At 43.6% G+C, this 20,550-nt stretch overlaps 1 protein-coding gene and 1 long non-coding RNA gene across 13 annotated transcripts; one reads left to right on the top strand and one right to left on the bottom strand.

Moving 5' to 3' along the window:
• Positions 1-233: 233 nt before the first annotated feature.
• LOC136536253 (zinc finger BED domain-containing protein RICESLEEPER 3-like) lies at positions 234-1,607 on the bottom strand. The gene is made up of 3 exons (XM_066528611.1): positions 1,305-1,607; positions 876-1,118; positions 234-737 (listed from the first exon to the last, which is right to left on the bottom strand). Exons 1-3 carry the CDS (start codon positions 1,605-1,607, stop codon positions 234-236), a joined length of 1,050 nt encoding a protein of 349 aa, XP_066384708.1.
• A 1,681-nt stretch (positions 1,608-3,288) lies between these two features.
• LOC136538284 (uncharacterized) lies at positions 3,289-7,133 on the top strand. 12 transcript variants are annotated; one of them, XR_010779276.1, is made up of 8 exons: positions 3,289-3,663; positions 5,122-5,209; positions 5,303-5,353; positions 5,482-5,550; positions 5,794-5,862; positions 6,100-6,284; positions 6,378-6,580; positions 6,714-7,133. It is a non-coding gene; the product is annotated as an uncharacterized lncRNA (long non-coding RNA). The 12 variants fall into 12 exon arrangements; XR_010779270.1 differs by lacking the exon at positions 5,303-5,353 and adding an exon at positions 3,804-3,926; XR_010779277.1 differs by adding an exon at positions 3,804-3,926 and having other exon boundaries at positions 5,303-5,550.
• The last annotated feature ends 13,417 nt before the right edge of the window (positions 7,134-20,550 follow it).

Genomic DNA, 20,550 nt, shown 5'->3' with positions numbered 1-20,550 from the left:
TCCTCATAAGAAGTGACATTGTCACTATCTAAGTAAGATGAGAGCTCACAAACAACAGAAGTAGATGAAGATGAAGTGGCAGGGAGAGGGGAAGGACCAACAACACCTGATCTATGGCCAAAGATTCTTCCCCATGCCTGCTTTTTCTTACCTATATGATTTGATGGTTGTGCAACCCTTTAAGACCTAGCTGCACCAAACTTGCTCTCATATTTGTTAAACAGTTTATACAATTAAGTTTTGGCATCAGCATAGTAGGAACTATACTCAGAACCAGTGTATTCACCAAGTAATTGCAGCATATTAAAGAAACCTCTTATCTTAGCTCTAGGATCAAGAATGAATGCATATGAATATAACAAAGGTATGTCCTGCCAATATTTAAGGAATTTAAGCTTCATAGGATATACAATAGCTCTTAGATTTTGATCTTTTTCACATGCGTGCAAATGAGAAGCAATCTCTAGAATATGGTGCAGAACAAGTGGACTTGTAGGATAATAAACACCAGATAGAACAATAGTGGAGTCATAGAAGAGTTCCAGGAACTCCAATAACTTCTCAGCAACATACCAATGATTTGTAGACAATTGTGAACCATAATGAGAATTAATGAACACAGAAAAGACATTCTTGTATGAAAGTAAGTGTTTAAGCATCAGGTAAGTAGAATTCCATCTAACATTCATATCTAAGCCAAACTTTCTAGGTCTAACACCCATAGCATTATAGTATTCCTTAAACAATGCAATTCTTTGATTAGAGGAATTTAAGAAGTTAATTGCAGTTCTAAAATCTTCTGTGTAAGGTTTCAACCTCCTTAATCTAGATTTTACAATGAGATTAATGATATGACAAGCACAACATTGATGTACAAGACTGTACTTACGGTTACTAGGATCCAAAGGATCAGGTGAAGGATCAGGACCCAAGTAACCAGCAAATAGAGCTGTCAAAGTGTTCATAGCCTTAGCATTAGAAGAAGCATTGTCTAGAGTGATAAAAAAAATCTTGTCAATCAGACAATACTCCTCAACTACAGCAGCAATTCTTTCAGCAATGTTTTCACCAGAATGTTTTATCTCAATCAGCCTAAGACCAATAGCCCTTTTCTGTAACTTCCAATCAGCATTCACATAGTGAGCAACAACCCTAATATAGTCCTCCTTAGCAGCGAGATTAGCCTTTTTCCTATAAGATTTCTAGTGCTTAATCAAATGGCCAGTGCCAGCTGAAGATCTAGCAGACAATTTACTCTTACATATTTTACAGATAGTAGTAGTTCGAATCTTTGAACCATTCACAGTCTCATAGATCTCATCAAAATCAACCCAGACATCAGATTTACGCTTACCAAGAGATGAGATGCCATCTGTGCTATTAGAGCCGACCGGCGTCCATGTCGTCGGCACCGACGGCGCCGACGCCACCCCTCCACCACCATCGCCACCGTCTAGATCGATTAGAGTAGAGCCGCTACTGACATTGATACCCAACAACGCAGCAGCGTTGTCACGGATGTCGTCGTCGTCCTCGGGGACCAGCCCTGCCGCGATCAGGTCATCATTGCCGGTGAGTGGATAGACGACATCGTCGTCATCCGCCATGGCGACCTTGATCGCGGACGGCTAATCTCCAGCACCGTTCCTCAACGGTGCACGCGGTCACCATGCTAGGTCTATGCCATAGGAAGAGGACGAGGCATCGGCAACTGACCTGCGTGGAGGAAAAAATGGAGAGTCGGAGAGATAGAGATCCAGATCCAGGGTCAGTCACTCAGTCTCAGAGACACAAGAAGATAGATCTAGGGTTAGGGTTAGGGTTAGGGTTCGTGGACTACCTACGCAACCGGAGCCTAGTGCCGGAGATGACGAGGGCCACCCAGAGGAAAGACACCGATTAGAAACGACGACGAACGATGGAGGAGGGACGGACGGGAACATGGTCACGAACTCACATAGTTCACCGAGAGCGAGAGGTCGAGAGGAGAGAGGGAGAAGGGTGGAGAGTGGAGATAGGGTCAGACAGGCGGGTCGAGGTCACCGGAGTTGGGGACGACGGACGAGAGAGAGCTCAGATTCGCTAGATCATGGATGCGGACGAGAGAGAGAGCAGAGATTGTGCCACGGCGAGCGAGACTCGAGTGGGGATTAGGGTTAGGGTTGGGAGCGGAGCGGACTACGGAGCGGGCGACTGGGCGAGTGGGCGAGCGGGGAGCGGCTCAGCCGACGCTCCCCGCTTATATATGCGGGGGCGCGGGGAGGCGGCCAGCCAGTGGCAGGCCGGACCGCCAGCGGGCCGTGCCGTGCCGGCCGACGTGCCTGGGGTAAGGCCCAGGCACGGCCTGCTCCTCTAGGCCAGGCCGACGGGCTCGGACTGCATGGCCATATATAGATACGGTGGATGATAACGGGTAATGGATAGGAACCGATTGGACAAAAAACCCAATAGATAGCTCCGATGGCGCACAATCTTTAAAACACGATCCAAGGAGGAGGTGTCGCCTGAAGACAAGCCTGATTTCAGGCGACTGGAGAATAGAAAAAGTGATAATAATGCAACCATTCAATATATCCTTTTTTTACTCTCACGTGGCGCCCTTTGTTTGACGAGTGTTCCAAATCGCTTTTAATTTACAACAAGATGAACTCTTTTGATACTATTGGTCCTTGTCTTCAAAAATAGATTCTAGCTTGAACTCTCAAAATTATGTGGGAGTAGTGTAATCATTTGGTTTATCAGTGTTAGTACGGTCATTTGGTTTATCTAATTGAGACCGAATGACTTCATCTATCTGTACTACTCCTTCCATTATAAATTATAGTTCGTTTGATTTTTTTTAACCTCAAATTTGACCACTCATCTTGTTTAAAAAATTTATGCCAATATAGTCAAATTTAAGTTATTCTTAAAAAACTTTTGTTAATAAAGCAAGATGCAATAAAAGAAGTAATATTTTACATAAAATTTTGAATAAAACGAGCGGTCAAACTTAAGGTAAAAAAAAATCAAACGAACTATAATTTAGAATAGATTTAGTATAAAGAAGCGAATGAACTGAAAATATCTTGTCACTCATATATTTTCTACCCACCTTACTTCTTGTTATCTTAAAATCAGATTCAACGTACCTAAATTTTCCACCCTAAACTGACAAATAGACCGAGATCAGAAACTCGTCGGAAACTGTTTCCATTGACAAATTTGTGTGTGTTGCGTCGACTTCCACATCTGTATTTTTTTCCCCCGCGAAATCTTTATCCACCCGCGCGTACCCATAACCGCAGCGTCCCTCCGCCTCCGCAAGGCCACGCCGCCAATCGCTCCCTCCCCGTCCGCTCTGTCCCCTCGCCTCCCCGATCCATGGACTCGTACCAGCAACCGCCGACGCCACCTTGCCCCTCCCACGCGAACAGCCACTGGTACCCGGCGCCCCACCGTCCTCATCGTAAGGCCCCGGGCCCTGGCGTCTCCCCCGCGCAGCCCCTCGCGACGCCTTCCAGGCCTCCGCTCCGGCTCCCTCCCCGACCCAGAAGGCCGCTCCGGCCCCAGCCCCGGCGCCCAGGGCCACGGCAACCGCCCCGGAGATCCCCGCCTCGCCGGCGGCGCCGAGCTCGAGAGACAGCAGCGGCACCATCCTTGTCACCGCTCGCAACGAACAGGGTATGTGCTGCCTGCGATCCGCCTGCCCCTTTTCCTTTCTCTCGCTCATTATCGCTCGCGCTTCCATCCCATCTACTAAGCTCTTGCGGCGCGCTGTGCTTATTCATGTCATCATACATTGATTTGGGAAGGGACTGCAGAATCTTCAGATGAGTTGAGAGAAAGGACTACAGAATTGGGCATACGGTTGGGGCAGAGAAAGGACTGCAGAATTGGACATACTGTTGGGGCCGAATTTCTCAACTTAATAGTTGGAGATTAAGGTGACAATATTGTTGCAGGACTGAGGGAATATTTTAATATATAAATTCAGAGTTCTCTTTAAATTTTGTTTCCATTAATTTAGAAATTTCTTGAATAGAAACTCCTATCTCTCTTAGTTGTAAAGTTGATCTTCAGAGTTCAGACCAATGTTTGGAAGATGTAATTTTTTGTTCAAACTTGGACAATTGGACTGAATGACTGATAGCCTGGGTGTCTGGCTGATACACAAGTGACCAGTGGCGGATGCACGATGCGGGATAAGGGGGGGCTAAAACAATGGAGATGTTGATTTGCATGAAGATTTAATGGTGAAATCAAGCTTTTGCTACAGTAATTAGGCTTGAAATCAAGAAATTAGGGGGGGGGGGGCTGGAGCCCCCCTGTGGATCCGCCGCTGCAAGTGACATCCGATCAGGGCACCTCTGCAATTAGTGGTGGGAAGGCACAGCTCGACGAAGTTGCCTACTAATTTTACTGAAACCACTAGAAAGTAAATTTGGCTCATGTCCAGTGTACTCATATAGTCATATGACACAGTCACACATTCAAAAATAGTCGTCCATTGATAGCAGAGAATTGCAAATAAATCACCAGTAGTTCTCTCCACCTCTTCCTGATGTCAATACAGTACACAGTGGCCATCTTACTGTTTTTGCGCACATGGATTTATGACAAGGTTTGATGGTCATGGCATACATACCCTACTAATCGTATACATATGTCCTGCACTTGATAATCGTATAGATATATGTAGCTGAAGACAGACATTGACATGAGCAGCAAGGTTGGTTGTTTAACTTTGAGGCTAACTGCTACCTGTCTGAAAAAGACAATATTGCTAACTAAGAAGTGTTTATTTATATAGTTCAAAATTGCATGTAGGGTGTCTCAAAAGAAAGAAAAAACGACATAAGTATCCTGCAGAAAGCTAACAGAGTACTACAATAGAATACATCATAGCAGATACTTTTCAGAAAAAAAAAATGTAGGATCTTCCATGTAAAAAATCAGCCAATAATGTTCTAGCAGAAAAATAAGTATTTTGCAAGACAATCTTAAACACCAGCAGATTTTACGTCTACTAGGTCTTGTAGTAATGCTTTCTGTTAGGTACATGGCGGAACAACCTTTTAATGTTTTATATATATCCATCTGCTGAAAAATATTTACTGAGGCTCTTGCTCCCATTTGCAGGATTGCGGCATCCATGTGAACTTTGCTTTATGAGAGGAGCTGATTAGACAATGCAACCAGGATAATTGCAGTTTTTTTAGTCCAAGCTGTAAGAAGTTTCATGTCCAGTTTCTGTATGCCCTCTTCCACTTCTTTTTTGGTTCTGCGCAATGCACAACTTTTCTGACCTCCTGGTATATAGCACATATTGCAAGCTGCTTTCTTTCATAAACCGAGTTCCCTTTTAGAATGGGTGAGAATGTGAGATCAAGTTATTAGATGTTTTTTTTCTGAATGTATTCTTTTGGTGGAATATCATTGCAATATGCATTTATACTCTGAAATCATTCTTATATGCACTTATGCCTTTTTATTTTTCAGATATCCCTGCAGATGAAGTTCTACATGAGGCAGTACCTGCCTGGTGATGTGGCTACTGTTTGAATTAAGGTTGTACTGTATCGTATTGTTATATGAATAGTTGCATTTTTAATACAAGACCTCATGGTATATAGCATATATTGCAAGCTGCTTTCTTTCATAAACCGAGTTCCCCTGTTAGAATGGGTGACAAAGTGAGATCAAGTTATTAGTTGTTTTTTCTGTATGTATTCTTTTGGTGGAATATCATTGCAATATGCATTTATACCCTGAAACCATTCTTATATGCACTTATGCCTTTTTATTTTACAGATAACCCTGCGGATGAAGTTCTACATCAGGCAGTACCTGCCTGGTGATTTGGCTACTGTTTGAATTAAGGTTGTACTGTATCGTATTGTTATATGAATAGTTACATTTTTAATACAACATATAGGAATTGATGTGTTAAAGTTTCCATTATTGTTATTCCTCCGCACATGCATACTGTAGTCAATGAAGTCAGGTTGATACACAAGTGTTTTGATAATGATAGATAGGTTTTCTATCTCGCTATTTCCTAATTGTATCTTCTGAAACCCTGTGAAGTGTAAACAATAATGGACCTGATTTTTGCAGGTGTGTCCCTTGCTGTTTCTTCCAACACATGGTACCAGATTAATAATTGATGGATTAGAGTGCCTGGTTGAGTTGCAAAGCATGTCCCAGCTTCTTCTTTGGCATTCAGTGCATGGAGGATTGCAGTTTGTTGAATGGGCAAGAATGAGTGGTCAACAATGAGGTGCACACTTTCATTTTTCATGGTGAGAATCTTATACCCTATAAATGTAGCTCTCTTCTCTTGATGTAGCCAATAGCCAAAATTATGCTAATAACACAAATGCTTCTTATTGCAGTCACCATTCACTATGATGTTGTATTGCTCTTGCTTGCCGTCTGCTATTTGTTATTTCAAAGATTGTGGTATAAATATCTTGTGGGCAGAAGATCTCAAAAACAAATGCCGAGGTTTAGCATGGGAGTGCTTAGGTTCACCATCTTGATCTGGATATATGGCGAATGGTGATGGTGGGCCGCATAAGGAATTGCCTTTCTCTAGGTGGGTCGTTTCTTACTGCTTGGGTTATTCGTAATTCCCTACTTGTGATTGGCTCAGCATTTTATCAGTGTCGCAAGAAGCCCGATCTGATGCAAGCATTTTTGGACTTATGCTGTTTGTTTTGTGGGTGCAGGCTTGCCTGAGCGGCTTACATGTGCAAATGGACCCAATTCTTAAATAAACCTGGTGGATAAAAATATTCTTCAAATGCACAACCTACACTTCATCTTCTCCCTTTCTTTTCTTTCTTGTTATGCATGTATATATAGTGCTCTTCAGAGTCGTTATGTCGTATAGACATCCATCTGGCAAAATAAAAATTATTTCTTAACTGATATCCACTTGACAAATTCTGGGATTCACAGATACAGTCAAATTGCCCAAAATTTTGACAGTCCACTTTGCTCACTTGGTCATGCTCGATATCATCAATATATTGTTTGGTATTTGCTTGTGGTCTTTTGTAGACAGAGCACTAAACTGACTTGGTATATGCTTGTGATAGTGTGTTGATGTATCACAGAGAATAAATCACTGCTAATTCAGGGATAAATATGTGTATATACTATTTGATAATAATTGAAAAAAAATGTCAAGGTGTTGGTCGACTAAGGCACTGCTCCCAAGAGTTCCACTTATAATTGAGGCGCCATTTCTTCTTGGAATAATATATGATTCTAAATGTCTAATAATGTTGTGGATATGATAGATGTCCGAATGACTAAGCGGTCGTGTGCCTGAGTGGCTAAGCGGTGAGTGCTTGAGTGACCAATTGACTGAGTGGTTGAGTTATTGAGCGTCTGAGTTGTCTAAAGTGATATTCTAAGGAAACAATCGTGATGTCTCATTAATGAGATAATTCATAAATCATATCTTACTAGGATAAGTCTTCAAATATTATAACTATATAAACACTTATATGAACACGAGCGTGCCGCATGTGCATAGCTACTAGTTTTTGATAAAAGACTTTATATTCTTACTCGAAGGTCGTTTTCAAGGCCACTCACTAGACACACTTCTGGTCTATCCTCCATAAGGAATAATGTGAATTAGCGTTGTCTTATGAGCTGTACTATTTCAACGAACGAACAGTGTTTTTCTCTCACAACAAATCAGTAAACAGTTCTTTCAGCTATGGTTTTTCAGCAAAGCGAAAAGGCCCGATGATGGAGATGGGCAAATACATCTTCCGGATGTAATATTGTGCCTTATACAGGAGAGGAGGATGACCTGGTAGACTTATTGAAGACATGTTTTCGATACTCGATGATTACATGACTGGTCTGAACTAGGCCATGTTCGCTTGTCTTATGAGTCATACTATTTTAGCGAACGGACAGTGTTTTTTTCTCTCACAACAAATTAGCGAGCAGTACTTTCAACCATAGCTTTTCAGCAAAGCGAACAGGGCCTATATTACATCCAGAGCCATCTGGTCCACGCTGAACGATTACACGGATAGAATGAATATAAGGATGATTGTGAAATGATTCAAATATCAAGATTCCTGTGAAAATATATCTTTTCAGTAAAATATTTGTATAACTTTGAATGAAAATCTTGCATCCACTATAAACTGTTTATCAAAACATTTTGCATTGTATTGTTTCTTCCGAATTTTATGTGCTCATAAAAACATTCGCGTTCCAATATCTTAGACATGTTCAGATTCTACTGTCTAATAACTAGCAATTAAAAATTAGCCCTAGTTTATTCAAGCTGAAGGTTTTGTTTGGACTAACAGCTAGGCTAATTAAATTTTAGCTATGTTCTTGGATAGTAGTTAACCCAAAGACAACTGACTCACAAGGGTTAATGGTTCATTGCTAAAGATGTAGTATGTATCTATTAGCTAAGATCTAAACATCGATAATGCTGCGTGGCTTCAAGTCGTCCAGTTATTGTACCCACCACAAATATCTGATACTCCACGATGCCTCCCAAAATAAAATCCTCCCACTCCGCAAGCTGCCAGCCGCAAGCCGCGCACACATTCTGCTTTGCCAGATCTAGTCCACTCCCACCCTCCCCAAGTCCTTTAGTTAAAGCATCGCTTGCCGATGACGTCTCTGCCCCACTCAGTCGAGGTCCGGACCCCCCGCGACTTGCCGTGGCCCACCACCGCTCTCCTCTCCCTCCTTCATGGCCTCACCCCAGCCCTCATTCGCCCCCCGCCTCCTGCTCCTCCTCGCCATGGCTCTTGTTGTCGCCACGACCTTCGTCATGCTCCGCCCCGCACCCTCACTGTCATGACTGCGGCGTCCGCTACCACGTGGCCACTCTCCAAGCTCCCCTAAGCCTTGGTGTTTGCTTATATCCTCGGATGGCTTCCGCTACGGGTACCAGTACAAGGTCCCTCTCCTGCACATTCGTCGCATCGTCGCCGTCAGCACCGGTGTCCTCATCACCTCCTCTTGCTGCTAGAGACGGCAAGGGCGTCGTGGCCATGCCGTACTTCACGACTGCCTCAAGGCTCGCCAGACATGGTGGTCGCCATCCACTAGAGTGTTACGCCTGACATGTTGCAAGCGTATATTTCAAGTGTTTTAGGGGTTTCATATTCATGTTGCAAGTGTTTTATGTGGATGTTGCAAAAGTAGATCGGGATACTGCATATGTTGCAATGACTATACACGTATGTTGCTAGCGTCTGTTCCAAATGTTTCATCTATTTCTTCGGACGTATGTTGCAAATGTGTTTATTTGGATGTTGCATATGTTTCACACATATGCTGCAAGTGTTTTATCTAAATATTGCATATGCTTTGCAACGACTTTTCAATGCAGGTGTTTCAGACGTATGTTCAAGTGTTTCATCTGTCTCCAGATGTACGTTGCAAATGTTTCATATGGATGTTTCAAAAGTAGATTGGGTGTTGCATCCCTCTCCTCGCCTTTTGTTGCCTCGCCTCGGTGTCTCCTCCTCCCGGCACTGGCTGGGCTTCCATCGCCCCCCCCCCTCTTCTCGATGCTTCAAATGTTTTAGCTGTTTGAGACGTATGTTTCATGTGTTTCATCTGGATGTTGCAATGGCTATACATTTATGTTTTAAGAGTATACCATATATATTTCAATGGTCGGACGGATGTTGCAGAGGAGATGATATGTTAGGACAAGGGAAGGGGCGTGACAGAGACAAGGATGGTGAAAGGATCAAGATACCCAAGAGGGGGGTGAATTGGGCTAATTCTAAATTTCTTTCAATAATTAAAACCTATGGTTAGCCCAATTAACCCATTGTGCCTAGAAAGTGTTCCTAATTGTTCTACCGCACAAAAGACTTGCAACCTAAGCTCCAATCCTACTCTAGCATGGCAATTCTAAGAATGTAAAGACATAAATTGAATTGCTCAAAGTAAATGCTCAAAGTAAATAGAGAGGAAGGAACACGGCGATGTTTTGCCGAGGTATCGGAGAGTCGCCACTCCCCACTAGTCCTCGTTGGAGCACCCACGCAAGGGTGTAGCTCCCCCTTGATCCACGCAAGGATCAAGTGCTCCTACGGGTTGATTCTTCGACACTCCGTCGCGGTGAATCACCCACAACCGCTCACAACTTGAGTTGGGTCACCCACAAGCTCCGCCGGGTGATCACCGAACTCCCAATCACCACCAAGCCGTCTAGGTGATGGCGATCACCAAGAGTAACAAGCACAAACTCTCACTTGACCACGACAAGCCTAATGAGAAGGTGGATGCACACTTTGCTACTCTTGATCTTCACTAATGAGGGCTCTCTTTGGGATTCTCAAATCTCAATCACCTCACTAGGACCTTGCTCTTCTTGGCACTCTCTAAGGTGTTTCTTAGCTGTTGAAATGAGCAAAAGTACCCCCACACATGAGTAGAGGTGATATTTATAACACCAGCTGAAAAACGAATCGTTATGTGCCTTTACGGGGTGACCGGATGCTCCGGTCATGTTGACCAGACGCTCCAATCAGTATATCCCGAACTCTAGTGTTTACAATGTGATCGGACGCTGGTAGTGTCCGGTCAGCACTAACCGGACACGTCTGGTCACGATTTTCCCTCTCTGGAACCTTACTGGAGTCGACCAGATGTTGCCTCTCAGCGTCCGGTCACTTGACCTCTCAGTGTCTGGTCAAACCAGACGCAATCACCTTGGTCAAATGAACTAGCCGGACCCTGCGCCAGTGTCCGGTCACACCAAAGCCAGCGTTCGGTCAGTATTTGACCCTCCATTCACTTCTAACTCTCGATCATACGTGAATGAAGTTTGCTCCATTGAATCTTAGGCATATGTAGGAGCTACCTAGTGCTAGTTTTAATAAGTGTGCACCACACCTAACTCACTAGACTCACCTAGGTCAAGCTACTTGTCCATACCCCCCTTAATAGTATGGCCAAAGGAAAAACAAAGTCCTAAACTACTCTAAGTGTCTCTTCAACTCCAATTGACACTTAGAACTAGTCCATCCTTAACCTTGTCGTCCATCCTTTGAAAATCAAAACAATTTCCATCGTAGGGGCATGACCACCTTGATTGCCTAATCGATCTCCATTACCATGACCTAACTTAATTGCCTCTACAAAATACACGTTAGTCATAGTAATCTTGTATTGTCATTAATCACCAAAACCTAACTAGGGGCCTAGATGCTATAGCAGTCTAGGCCGAATCAGGAACTGGAGCTGCTGTAGACTGAGCTGGTAGGACTATAGTAGGCTCTGATGATGCCACTGAGGAAGGGAGCGTCTCTGTAGTCCTGGTGACTGGTGCAACAGTAGAAGGACCTAGGACATGTAGATATGGAGGAGTAGGCATCCCTATCAACTCACTAAAGGAAGCACCAAGGCTTCTGGACACTATGGTCTCTAGCACTAGCAGCGAGGGCGTCTCATCTGGTGTAAAGCCCATCTGAAGCAGTGTGAACTGTGGAGCTAGCAGTGACGTAGCAAAATACTAGGACACCTGCTCTATAGGAGACACAAACTATGCTGGTGACTGTCCTTGACTCTGAAGCCCACTAGGTTGTAATGCTGGAGTCATCGAGGTAGTGGCAGTCTGACCAAGCTGGGGCAAAGGCTATGACGGTGGAGCCCCAATAGCAGTCACAACATGCTGCATAAATCCAAGGAGCTGCTGCTGCATGAGTATCTGCTGTTGATGCATGGCCTCCTGCTGCTGCTGTAGAGCCTACGTCTACTGATGTATAGCTAGCTGCTGCTACTGTTGGCGCTGGAACTCATCTTGTAGAGTCTAGAACTGAGCAAATGTAGTAGCTGTCTCTTGAGCCTGTCGTGCCTAGTCCTGCCTCATCCGCTCAAGTATAGCAAGGAGAGCGGGGTTAGTCTATGGGGCAGGTGGCACTGAGCTGGAGCTGCCGGCTTCATGGTCATGTCGCTAAGTTGGCATCCGAGGGATGGGCTGATAGTCATCATCAGAACTATCACTAGGGTCGCTCACGACCATCCCCTCCTACCGAGCAAGCTCCTCCTCTTCTGTAGCTACAATGCCTCTAATGATATCATCCTACTGGGCTACAAACTCTAGCACATCAGGACGATGGCGTGGCTGACTAGGTGCCTGTGGAGTGCTATGACGGATCATCTGTGTCATGTTATAGGCAAGGAACTCAGTCATAGCACCACTATACTCTGCAAGCATCTCTGGTGGCCTCACTATGACTGCTCTATGGATAAGCTAGGTGATCTAGTGAGCATAGGGCAACTGCCTGCGACCTCTGAAGCCCTTAGCTATAGTATCCTCCATCTCTGACAGAAGATCTCAAATATCAAAAACTGTCTGCTGCATCAGAGAGTTGATAAGCCAAAGCTGTATCTGAGTCCAGCCCTCTCTGTATCCCATCCTGGGAAGCAGTGTCCTCCTCATAATAGCCTCAAGTATGCAAGCAGTGGGATTTAGGTCACTGGGGTTCCTGCGTGATCCTTCGTTGAAAGGCTCGGTGAAGCAGTGGCGAACCAAGTCAGTAGGGGGCACATTACCACCATGAGGGCGTCTAGGGGGGTGCTGTCTGGCCATAGCACACCTCATGAAGTCTGACTGACTACTCTTGAAGTCTCAGTATCTCCCTAATCATCTAGCTTGTCAGGCGGTAGTCTATTCCTCCTAATGCGAAGTGAATATATCTATGCTGCGGATCAATCTAGAGGGAAGCATAGAACTGTCAAACCCAAGATGGAACATATAGTCCGGTTCGTCCAATCAAACCTGATAGCCCCAACAAATATGTAAGGTAGGGGCGAATGTGCTCTCTAGCTGCTGCAACTATAGAGTCAATGTGGCACACCCTCTGAGATCTAAAAACTGCCCCACTATTGAGATAGGCATTATAGAAATCCTCTTGCAGTGGAGTGTAGAAGCCCTCTGAAGCTCTCTCATCCCTCCTCGACGGAAACCATACCTCAGAATCAACAAATCTTAGCTGTTGAACCTGCTTGACCATGGCGGCCCTCAAGTCAAGATGGGTCACTAGAGGAGGACCCTATGGTCTAGGCGGTGGACGAGAACCCCTCCGCTGTGTGTTAGCCCTCGGTGTGACTGGGGCATGGGTACGATCAGAGTGGCGAAGCGGTGGCTAGGGTGCCTGCTCTATCTCCTCAGCCTACTGGCCCTCCTGAGTCTGCTCTATTGACTCTGCTGGTGGGGGCTACTGCTATGGCTCCTGCTGTGACTCCCCCTGAGACTGAGGCTCCTTAATGGCAAGATGTCGTCCCTACATCATGACAGTCCCAGGTGGACTACCATGAAGATGCTCAATACGCTCAAGTCTACCCTACGCTTCTAGTGACAGATGATCTACAATAACAACTCCACTACGTGCACCTCCTCTCTTGGCACACTCTGCGGCCTCTACAACTATTGCTGCTCTCGTTGTCTCTACATCTGGATATTTGTGCTTCTGGGTTTCTAGCTTCTTTGTCACCTTGCCTTTAGGATCTGCAGGCTGGCGAGGTGGACGTCTCGGATCCTCATCTCCTGGACCACCACCGACATTCTTCATGCGAGCCATCTGATGGATCAAAGAGGAATCAACTTCCCCTAACAAAGAAACAACTACCTCTATCGAAGATCAACTGCCGCTGACACTTTCGAGGCTTGGCCTTGATCCTTACTCATGAGCTTGGCCCCGAGTTAACTGACAACTGCCATATGATCTCAACGGCACTGACTCGCTGCACGATGGATTAGAAGGATATATAGATAAATACAATATATCTAATAGATGCGAAACCCTAGGAAGCAAGCAATTTAGATATGAAATTGAAACGCGGGGCACTGCTACCTAACGAACCGACGATCCGATAAAAAGATAAGCGACGCGTGGGGAACCATCGAATCTAGGGTTAGGGTTGCAGTGGTGGATCGGCGGCACTGGCGATTGAAATCATCGGCAAGGCTCCAATGTAGGGCACTACAGGCTTGCTTGGTGGTGGAGCTAGGGCACTGCAGTGCTAGAAGCTCATCGACGACGATGGCTCTGCAGTGGGTCACCGACGCGGTGGTGCTTGGTAGGGCACGGGCGTGGAGGAGCTGCACCTGGCGCGGTCGTGCTCCGGTGCGAGGACAGGCGATGTGCGGGCGGCGTCATGCGGGCAATAGGGAGGCAGCGGCGGCGCGAGGGCAAATAGCAGTGGCGCACGGATCTGGTGAGTTGGCGTCTAGGGCAGGGACGGTGGCGTGGAGGCGTGGGAGCGGCGATGTTGGTGTGGCGTGGAGGCAGGGTAGGGTAAGACGGCACGCAGATTAGGTTATAAGGTGACCCCCATGACTTAGATAAGAAAACAGAGAAAAGAAACCATAAGCCGCACGTTTTCTACTAACCGGACGCTCCGGTGGTAGCAACCGGACGCTACCACCCAGTGTCCGGTCGATTCCAGAGAGGTCCAAATCCTCTAGAATCACGACCGGACGCGTCCGGTGGACATCGACCGGACGCAGCCAGAGTCCAGTCACCTAGCCTTGATGTCATCATGATTGACGAACTCTGAAGCTCCTCCTAACTGGACACTGGGAAAACACTGTTTCAGTGTCCGATCACTCCTGTAGCAGCAGGTTCGCCTCCTATGAACTGACCAGACGCTAGACATTAGAGTCTGGTGCAGCGTCCGATCACTCCTTCAGCAAATCTTCAAAGTCCTTCACGCTGCCTATTCCCAATCAAGTTCCAACTCTAATAAGATCCAAATAAACAACAATTGGGACTGATGTGAGTGACCTCTCTCAAACCCTCAAGTTTTTCAAAATATTTTGCCTTAGGCTATAATTCTTTTTAAGAAAATAGGCAATAAAAGGGCAATTTGAAGACAAACGACAAACAACAATCATGCATATGCATTGCAATACTTGAAAGTAAATCTAGTTGCTTGTCAAGTTTGATCCAAGGTTAAGCTTCTTCACACGCTTTTCAGCAGATATCTTAACCATGTTAGACAAGCCCTATATGCATTATAAAGCATTAAACATGTTGTATATTACAATGCAATGCAAGGGACAACACAAGCTCAATTTTTAGTGAAATTGCTAAAATCAAGCACATTGAGCTCATTCCACAATCTACAAAATGTTGCCTCATCTAGCGGTTTAGTGAAGATATCCGCCAATTAATCCTCGGTTCTTATACCTTCTAGTGATATATTATTTTTAGCAACATGATCTCTAAGAAAGTGATGGCGGATATCTATGTGCTTGGTGCGAGAGTGTTGAACCGGATTATTTGCAAGTTTTACCGCACTTTTATTATCGCACAAAAGAGGTACTTTATCTAGAACTACACCATAGTCTAGCAAAGTTTGTTTCATATAAAGTATTTATGCACAACAAGCACCTGCGGCAATGTATTCCGCTTCGGTGGTGGACAAAGCCACACTATTTTGTTTCTTAGAGGACCAAGACACAAGTGATCTATCAAGCAAATGGCACCCTCGGGATGTGCTTTTTCTATCAACTTTGCATCCAACATAATTCGAATCGAAATAGACAATTAATTTAAATCTAGCTCCTTTGGGATACCAAAGGCCAATGCTTGGTGTGTGCTTAAGATACCTAAGAATTCTTTTTATGGCAATTAAATGAGTTTCCTTAGGATTAGCTTGAAACTTAGCACATATACACACACTAAACATGATGTCGGGCCTAGATGCGGTCAAATACAACAAGCTACCAATCATAGAGCGGTAGAGTTTGATCAACCGGGTTACCTCCCTCATCTAGGTCTAGATGTCCATTGGTTGGCATTGGAGTCTTGATTGGCTTACATTCATCTATCTTGAATCTCTTGAGAAGATCATTAGTATATTTCTCTTAAGAGATGAAAATCCCTTCTCTCATTTGCTTGACTTGAAACCCAAGAAAGAATGTAAGCTCTCCAATCATTGACATCTCGAACTCCTTCGACATCAATTCACCAAATTCTTTGCATGAATCTTCATTTAATGATCCAAAGATAATATCATCAACATACACTTGACAAATGAAGATATGCCCATCAAGCTTCTTGATGAATAGTGTGGTATCAACCTTTCCAATGATGAAGCCCTTCTCAATGAGAAAGTCCCGAAGGTGCTCATACCAAGCTCTTGGAGCTTGCTTAATCCCATATAGTGCCTTGGACAACCTATAAACATGATTAGGATATCTAGGGTCTTCAAACCCGGGAGGTTGATCAACATAGACTAGTTCATTTATAAAGTCATTTAAAAAAACACTTTTCACATCCATTTGATAAAGTTTTATTTCATGATGTGATGCATATGCAAGGAGGATACGGATGGCTTCTAATCTTGCAACCGGGGCAAAGGTCTCTCCAAAATCCAACCCTTCAACTTGAGAGAACCCCTTTGCAACTAGTCTTGCCTTGTTCCTCACAACAATACCTTGATCATCTTGCTTGTTTTAGAACACCCACTTTATTCCAATGATCTTGCACCTTTTGGCCGCCTTTCAAGAGTCCAAACTTCATTGCGAGTGAAGTTATTCAACTCTTCATGCATGGCATTTATCCAATCCGAATGTTGAAGAGCTTCTTCTATCTTAGTAGGCACAAAGCAAGAGACAAAAGAGTAATGAGCAATAAATGATGTAAGTTTTTGAGATCAAGTCATTACACCCTTTGATGGACTCCCTATGATGAGATCTTGTGGATGATCTTGAACTAGTGGTGTATTTCTTCTATTGACCACTTGAGGGGGAGGTTGTGGAGCATCAACATCTTGTGCTTGTACCACTATCTATTCATGGGAGACATGAGTATCTTCATTTTCTACTCTCCCATCTTTTTCATCATCTTATAGCACACTTGATGAAGAAGGTAGATCAATCACTTGTACATCATCTTCATCATCTTTAGGCTTGATGTCTCCAACCAGAATGTTCTTCATAGCCTCCCTCAATGGTTCATCACCTACATCATCAAGATTCTCATATGCTCCTTGGGAGTCGTTAGATTCATCAAATTCCACATCATATGTTTCTTCAACCAAGCCGGTGGCATGATTAAATACTCTATATGCTTTGGACTTTGATGAGTAATCAACAAGAAAACTAATATCACAACGTCTTTGAAACTTCCCTAGGTGTTGCCGCTTCTTATAGATATAGCATTTGCAACCAAACACCCTAAAGAAGGAGATGTCCGGCTTCTTCCCATTGAGCAACTCATAAGGTGTCTTGCCAAGGAACTTTTGAAGGAATAGGCAGTTGGATGCATAGCATGCGGTGTTGATTGCTTCCGCCCATAGAGCTTTGGGGGTGTTGTACTCATCAAGCATTGTTCTAACAAGAGTGATCAATGTCCGGTTCTTTCTCTTAACTACACTATTTTGTTGAGGAGTATATGTTGCGAAGACTTCATGTTTGATTCCAACTTCATCACAATAAGCTTCTATGTTTGTGTTGTCAAACTCTTTCCCATTGTCACTTCTTATCTTCTTGAGCTTCACTTCAAATTCATTTTGTACTCTCTTGGCAAACTTCTTGAAACAAGATGCAACTTCGGATTTGTCATGAAGGAAGAATACCCATGTATATCTTGAATAATCATCAACAATCACAAGACAATAAAGATTTCCTCCCAAACTCTTGTATGTTGTTAGTCCAAATAAATCCATATGAAGGAGTCCTAGCACTCTTGCGGTTGACATGAAAGCTTTTGTTGGATGGGTATTTGCAACTTGCTTGCTAGCTTGACATGCACTACAAAGCTTGTCCTTCTCAAACTTCACATCCTTCAACTCTCTTACCAAATCATTCTTCATAACCTTCTTGAGTGAGCTCATCTCAACATGAGCAATTCTTCTATGCTATAGCCACCCAAGTGTTGTTTTGTTGAATAGGCATGTCTTCAAGTTTGCATCTTCGGAGGTGAAGTCCACTAGATATAGATTGTTGTATCTAAATCCTTTGAATATCACATGATCATCATCCTTCTTAGATACAACAACCTCCTTCTTAGTAAACAAGCATTAGAAGCCAAGATCACACAATTGACCAATATATAGCAAGTTGAAACTCAATGAAGCAACATATAGCACATTGGAGATGAAATGGTCATTTGATATTGCCACTTTGCCCAATCCTTTGACCTTGCCCTTTGAGTTATCTCCAAATGTGATTCTTTCTTGCCCATCTACTTCTTCATCTAGTGAGGTGAACATACAAGGATCACTGGTCATATGTTGTGTGCAACCACTATAAAAACCCAATGACTTCCACCGGTCTTGTAGTTCATCTACACACAAGAGATCAAGCTTTAGGAACCCAAACTTGTTGAGGGCCCTTCACCTTCTCAACAAGTGACTTTGCCACCTAAATTTTCTTAGGCCTATTCTTGTTGGAAGGATCTAAGAACGTCACTTTTATCTTTCCACTAGAATCCTTTCTAAGCATGTACTGAGCATTGAAGGCAAAGGGTCTAGCATGCTTGGGCAAGGGTTGTGGTAGTGGAGTTTGGCACTCATGAGCAAAGTGGCCTTCTTGTCCACACTCAAAATATCTCTTTGGCTTTGGCTTTGGCTTTGATTGTTGTTGTTGAACTTAAGCCTTCTTCTCTTTATTTGCCATATACCCAATGCCACTTCTATCCATCTTCATAATGGTGTTCATTAGGAGCTCACTTTGAAGATATTTGCCTCTAGTGAACTTGCTTAATCCAATCTTGAGATGCTCTTTTTCCAACTTGAGCTTCTTGTTCTCTTCCTTGAGTGCATCACTACTTTTATCTTCTTTGAGTGCAACCTTGTTTCTTTCTTCCTTGAGTTTCTTGTTTTCTTCTTTTAGCTTTTCATTTTCAAGAATCAAGTTGCCATCATAATCAAGAGTTTCTAGCACAATGGTGTTGTGGGTTTTGAACTCTTCAAACTCTTTCTTTAGCTTTTCATTATCATGCTTGAGCTTGATATACTCATCATAGTCATTGCACTCAACCACTTGCTTGCATTTGCCACTAGATCCTTGCTCAATGCTCTCATCAATAAGATCATCACATGATGTAGCTATATCAATGTTAACAACATCATTAGTGGCATCATGTGGCTCATTGGGTAAAAATTCTTGAGCAATAACAAGGGTATCATGATTGACCTTAAGAGTGGTATATTCATCCTTTAGCTTGTTATGGCTAGTGATGAGCTCTTTGTGCACCCACTCAAGTTTATCATGTTTATCTTTGAGCTCTTTCTTAAAAGATTTGAGCTCCTTGAGTTTGGATGACATAGCATCATTTGCTTCTCTAAGCTCAACACTAGCCTTTTCAGCTATCTCACACTTAGCTAAAAGAGAATCATTCTTAATCTCAAGCTTTTCATTTTTAGCTCTAGTCTTTATAATTATATTAGTGTATTTCTTTAGTAATTTAGCAAGATCATCATAAGTAGGTGACTCATATTCATCATCGCTATCACTATCACTATCATCATTATGAGCATGATCATCACCACTACTATTATCATCATGTGATACCTTGCGTTCACCCTTGGCCATAAGGCAAAGGTGTGTAGAGGATGATGGCGGCGGCGGTGGTGAAGTTGATAAGTCAATAGCAATGGCGGCCACCTTCTCATTGACACTTTCATCATCGGATGATCCATTAGATGAATCAATGTCCGTGAGCCAATCACTGACGATGTAAGCCTTTCCACTCTTCTTCTTCTTGTGGAAATCCTTCTTCTTGCCATCTTTCTTCTTGTATGGCTTGTTCTTTTTCTTCTCATCTTCATCTTCATTGCTTGAGTCATCTTTCTTGCCCTTGTTCTTGTTCTTGAACTTGTCTTTCTTGGGCTTTGTGCATTGGTGAGCTAGATGACCAAGTTCTCCACAATTGTAGCAATCCATCTCGGAGATTGGCTTCCTTCTAGAGCTTGTGAAGAACTTCTTCTTCTTGCCATCAAACTTGATGCCACTCTTGTTGAGCTTCTTTAGCATCTTGGCGGTCTTCTTCACCATGAGAGCAAGACTTTCATCATCAACTTCATCTTTACTTGAGCTCTCATACTCAAGTCTTGCTTTGCCCTTCTCTTGGCTAGCCTTGAATGCTAAATCTTTTTCTTTCTTCTTTGTAGAGGATAAGCCATCTTGAGGTGTGATGTGCATATACATCTCATGAGCATTGATCTTTCCCAAGATTTGTGTCGGTGTAGCGGTAGAAAGATCACCTTGATGTAGCACGGTCACAATATACCCATATTTGTTAATGGGGAGGACACTCAAGATCTTTCTTACAACATCGGATGGTTGCATTTGAGTGAGTCCAAGCCCATTGACTTCCTCTACAAGAACATTCAATCATGAATATATTTCATTAGCACATTCTTTAGGAAGCATTTCAAAAGAGTTGAGCTTTTTCATGACAAGATGATAGTGTTCCTCACGCTCACTCTTAGTTCCCTCATGGAGCGCACAAATGTCTAACCATAGTGCATGGGTGTCTTTGTGGTTCCTCACCCGATTAAACACATCTTTGCAAAGGCCTCTAAAGATGGTGTTTC

The sequence above is a fragment of the Miscanthus floridulus genome, chromosome 2 (genome assembly GCF_019320115.1).
Source record: "Miscanthus floridulus cultivar M001 chromosome 2, ASM1932011v1, whole genome shotgun sequence".
Lineage (NCBI taxonomy): Eukaryota > Viridiplantae > Streptophyta > Magnoliopsida > Poales > Poaceae > Miscanthus > Miscanthus floridulus.
Note: the sequence above shows the minus strand (reverse complement) of the source record. Positions and strands in the feature narration are given on the sequence as shown.

Excerpts from the sequence above, each read along its gene's own strand:
- LOC136536253 (XM_066528611.1), bottom strand. The coding sequence starts at position 1,607 with ATGGCGGATGACGACGATGTCGTCTATCCACTCACCGGCAATGATGAC. Across the intron at positions 1,119-1,304 it reads TTGATGAGATCTATGAGACT|TTACAGAAAAGGGCTATTGG; the intron begins GTGAATGGTTCA and ends GCTGATTGGAAG. Across the intron at positions 738-875 it reads GTAACCGTAAGTACAGTCTT|GAATACTATAATGCTATGGG; the intron begins GTACATCAATGT and ends GCATTGTTTAAG.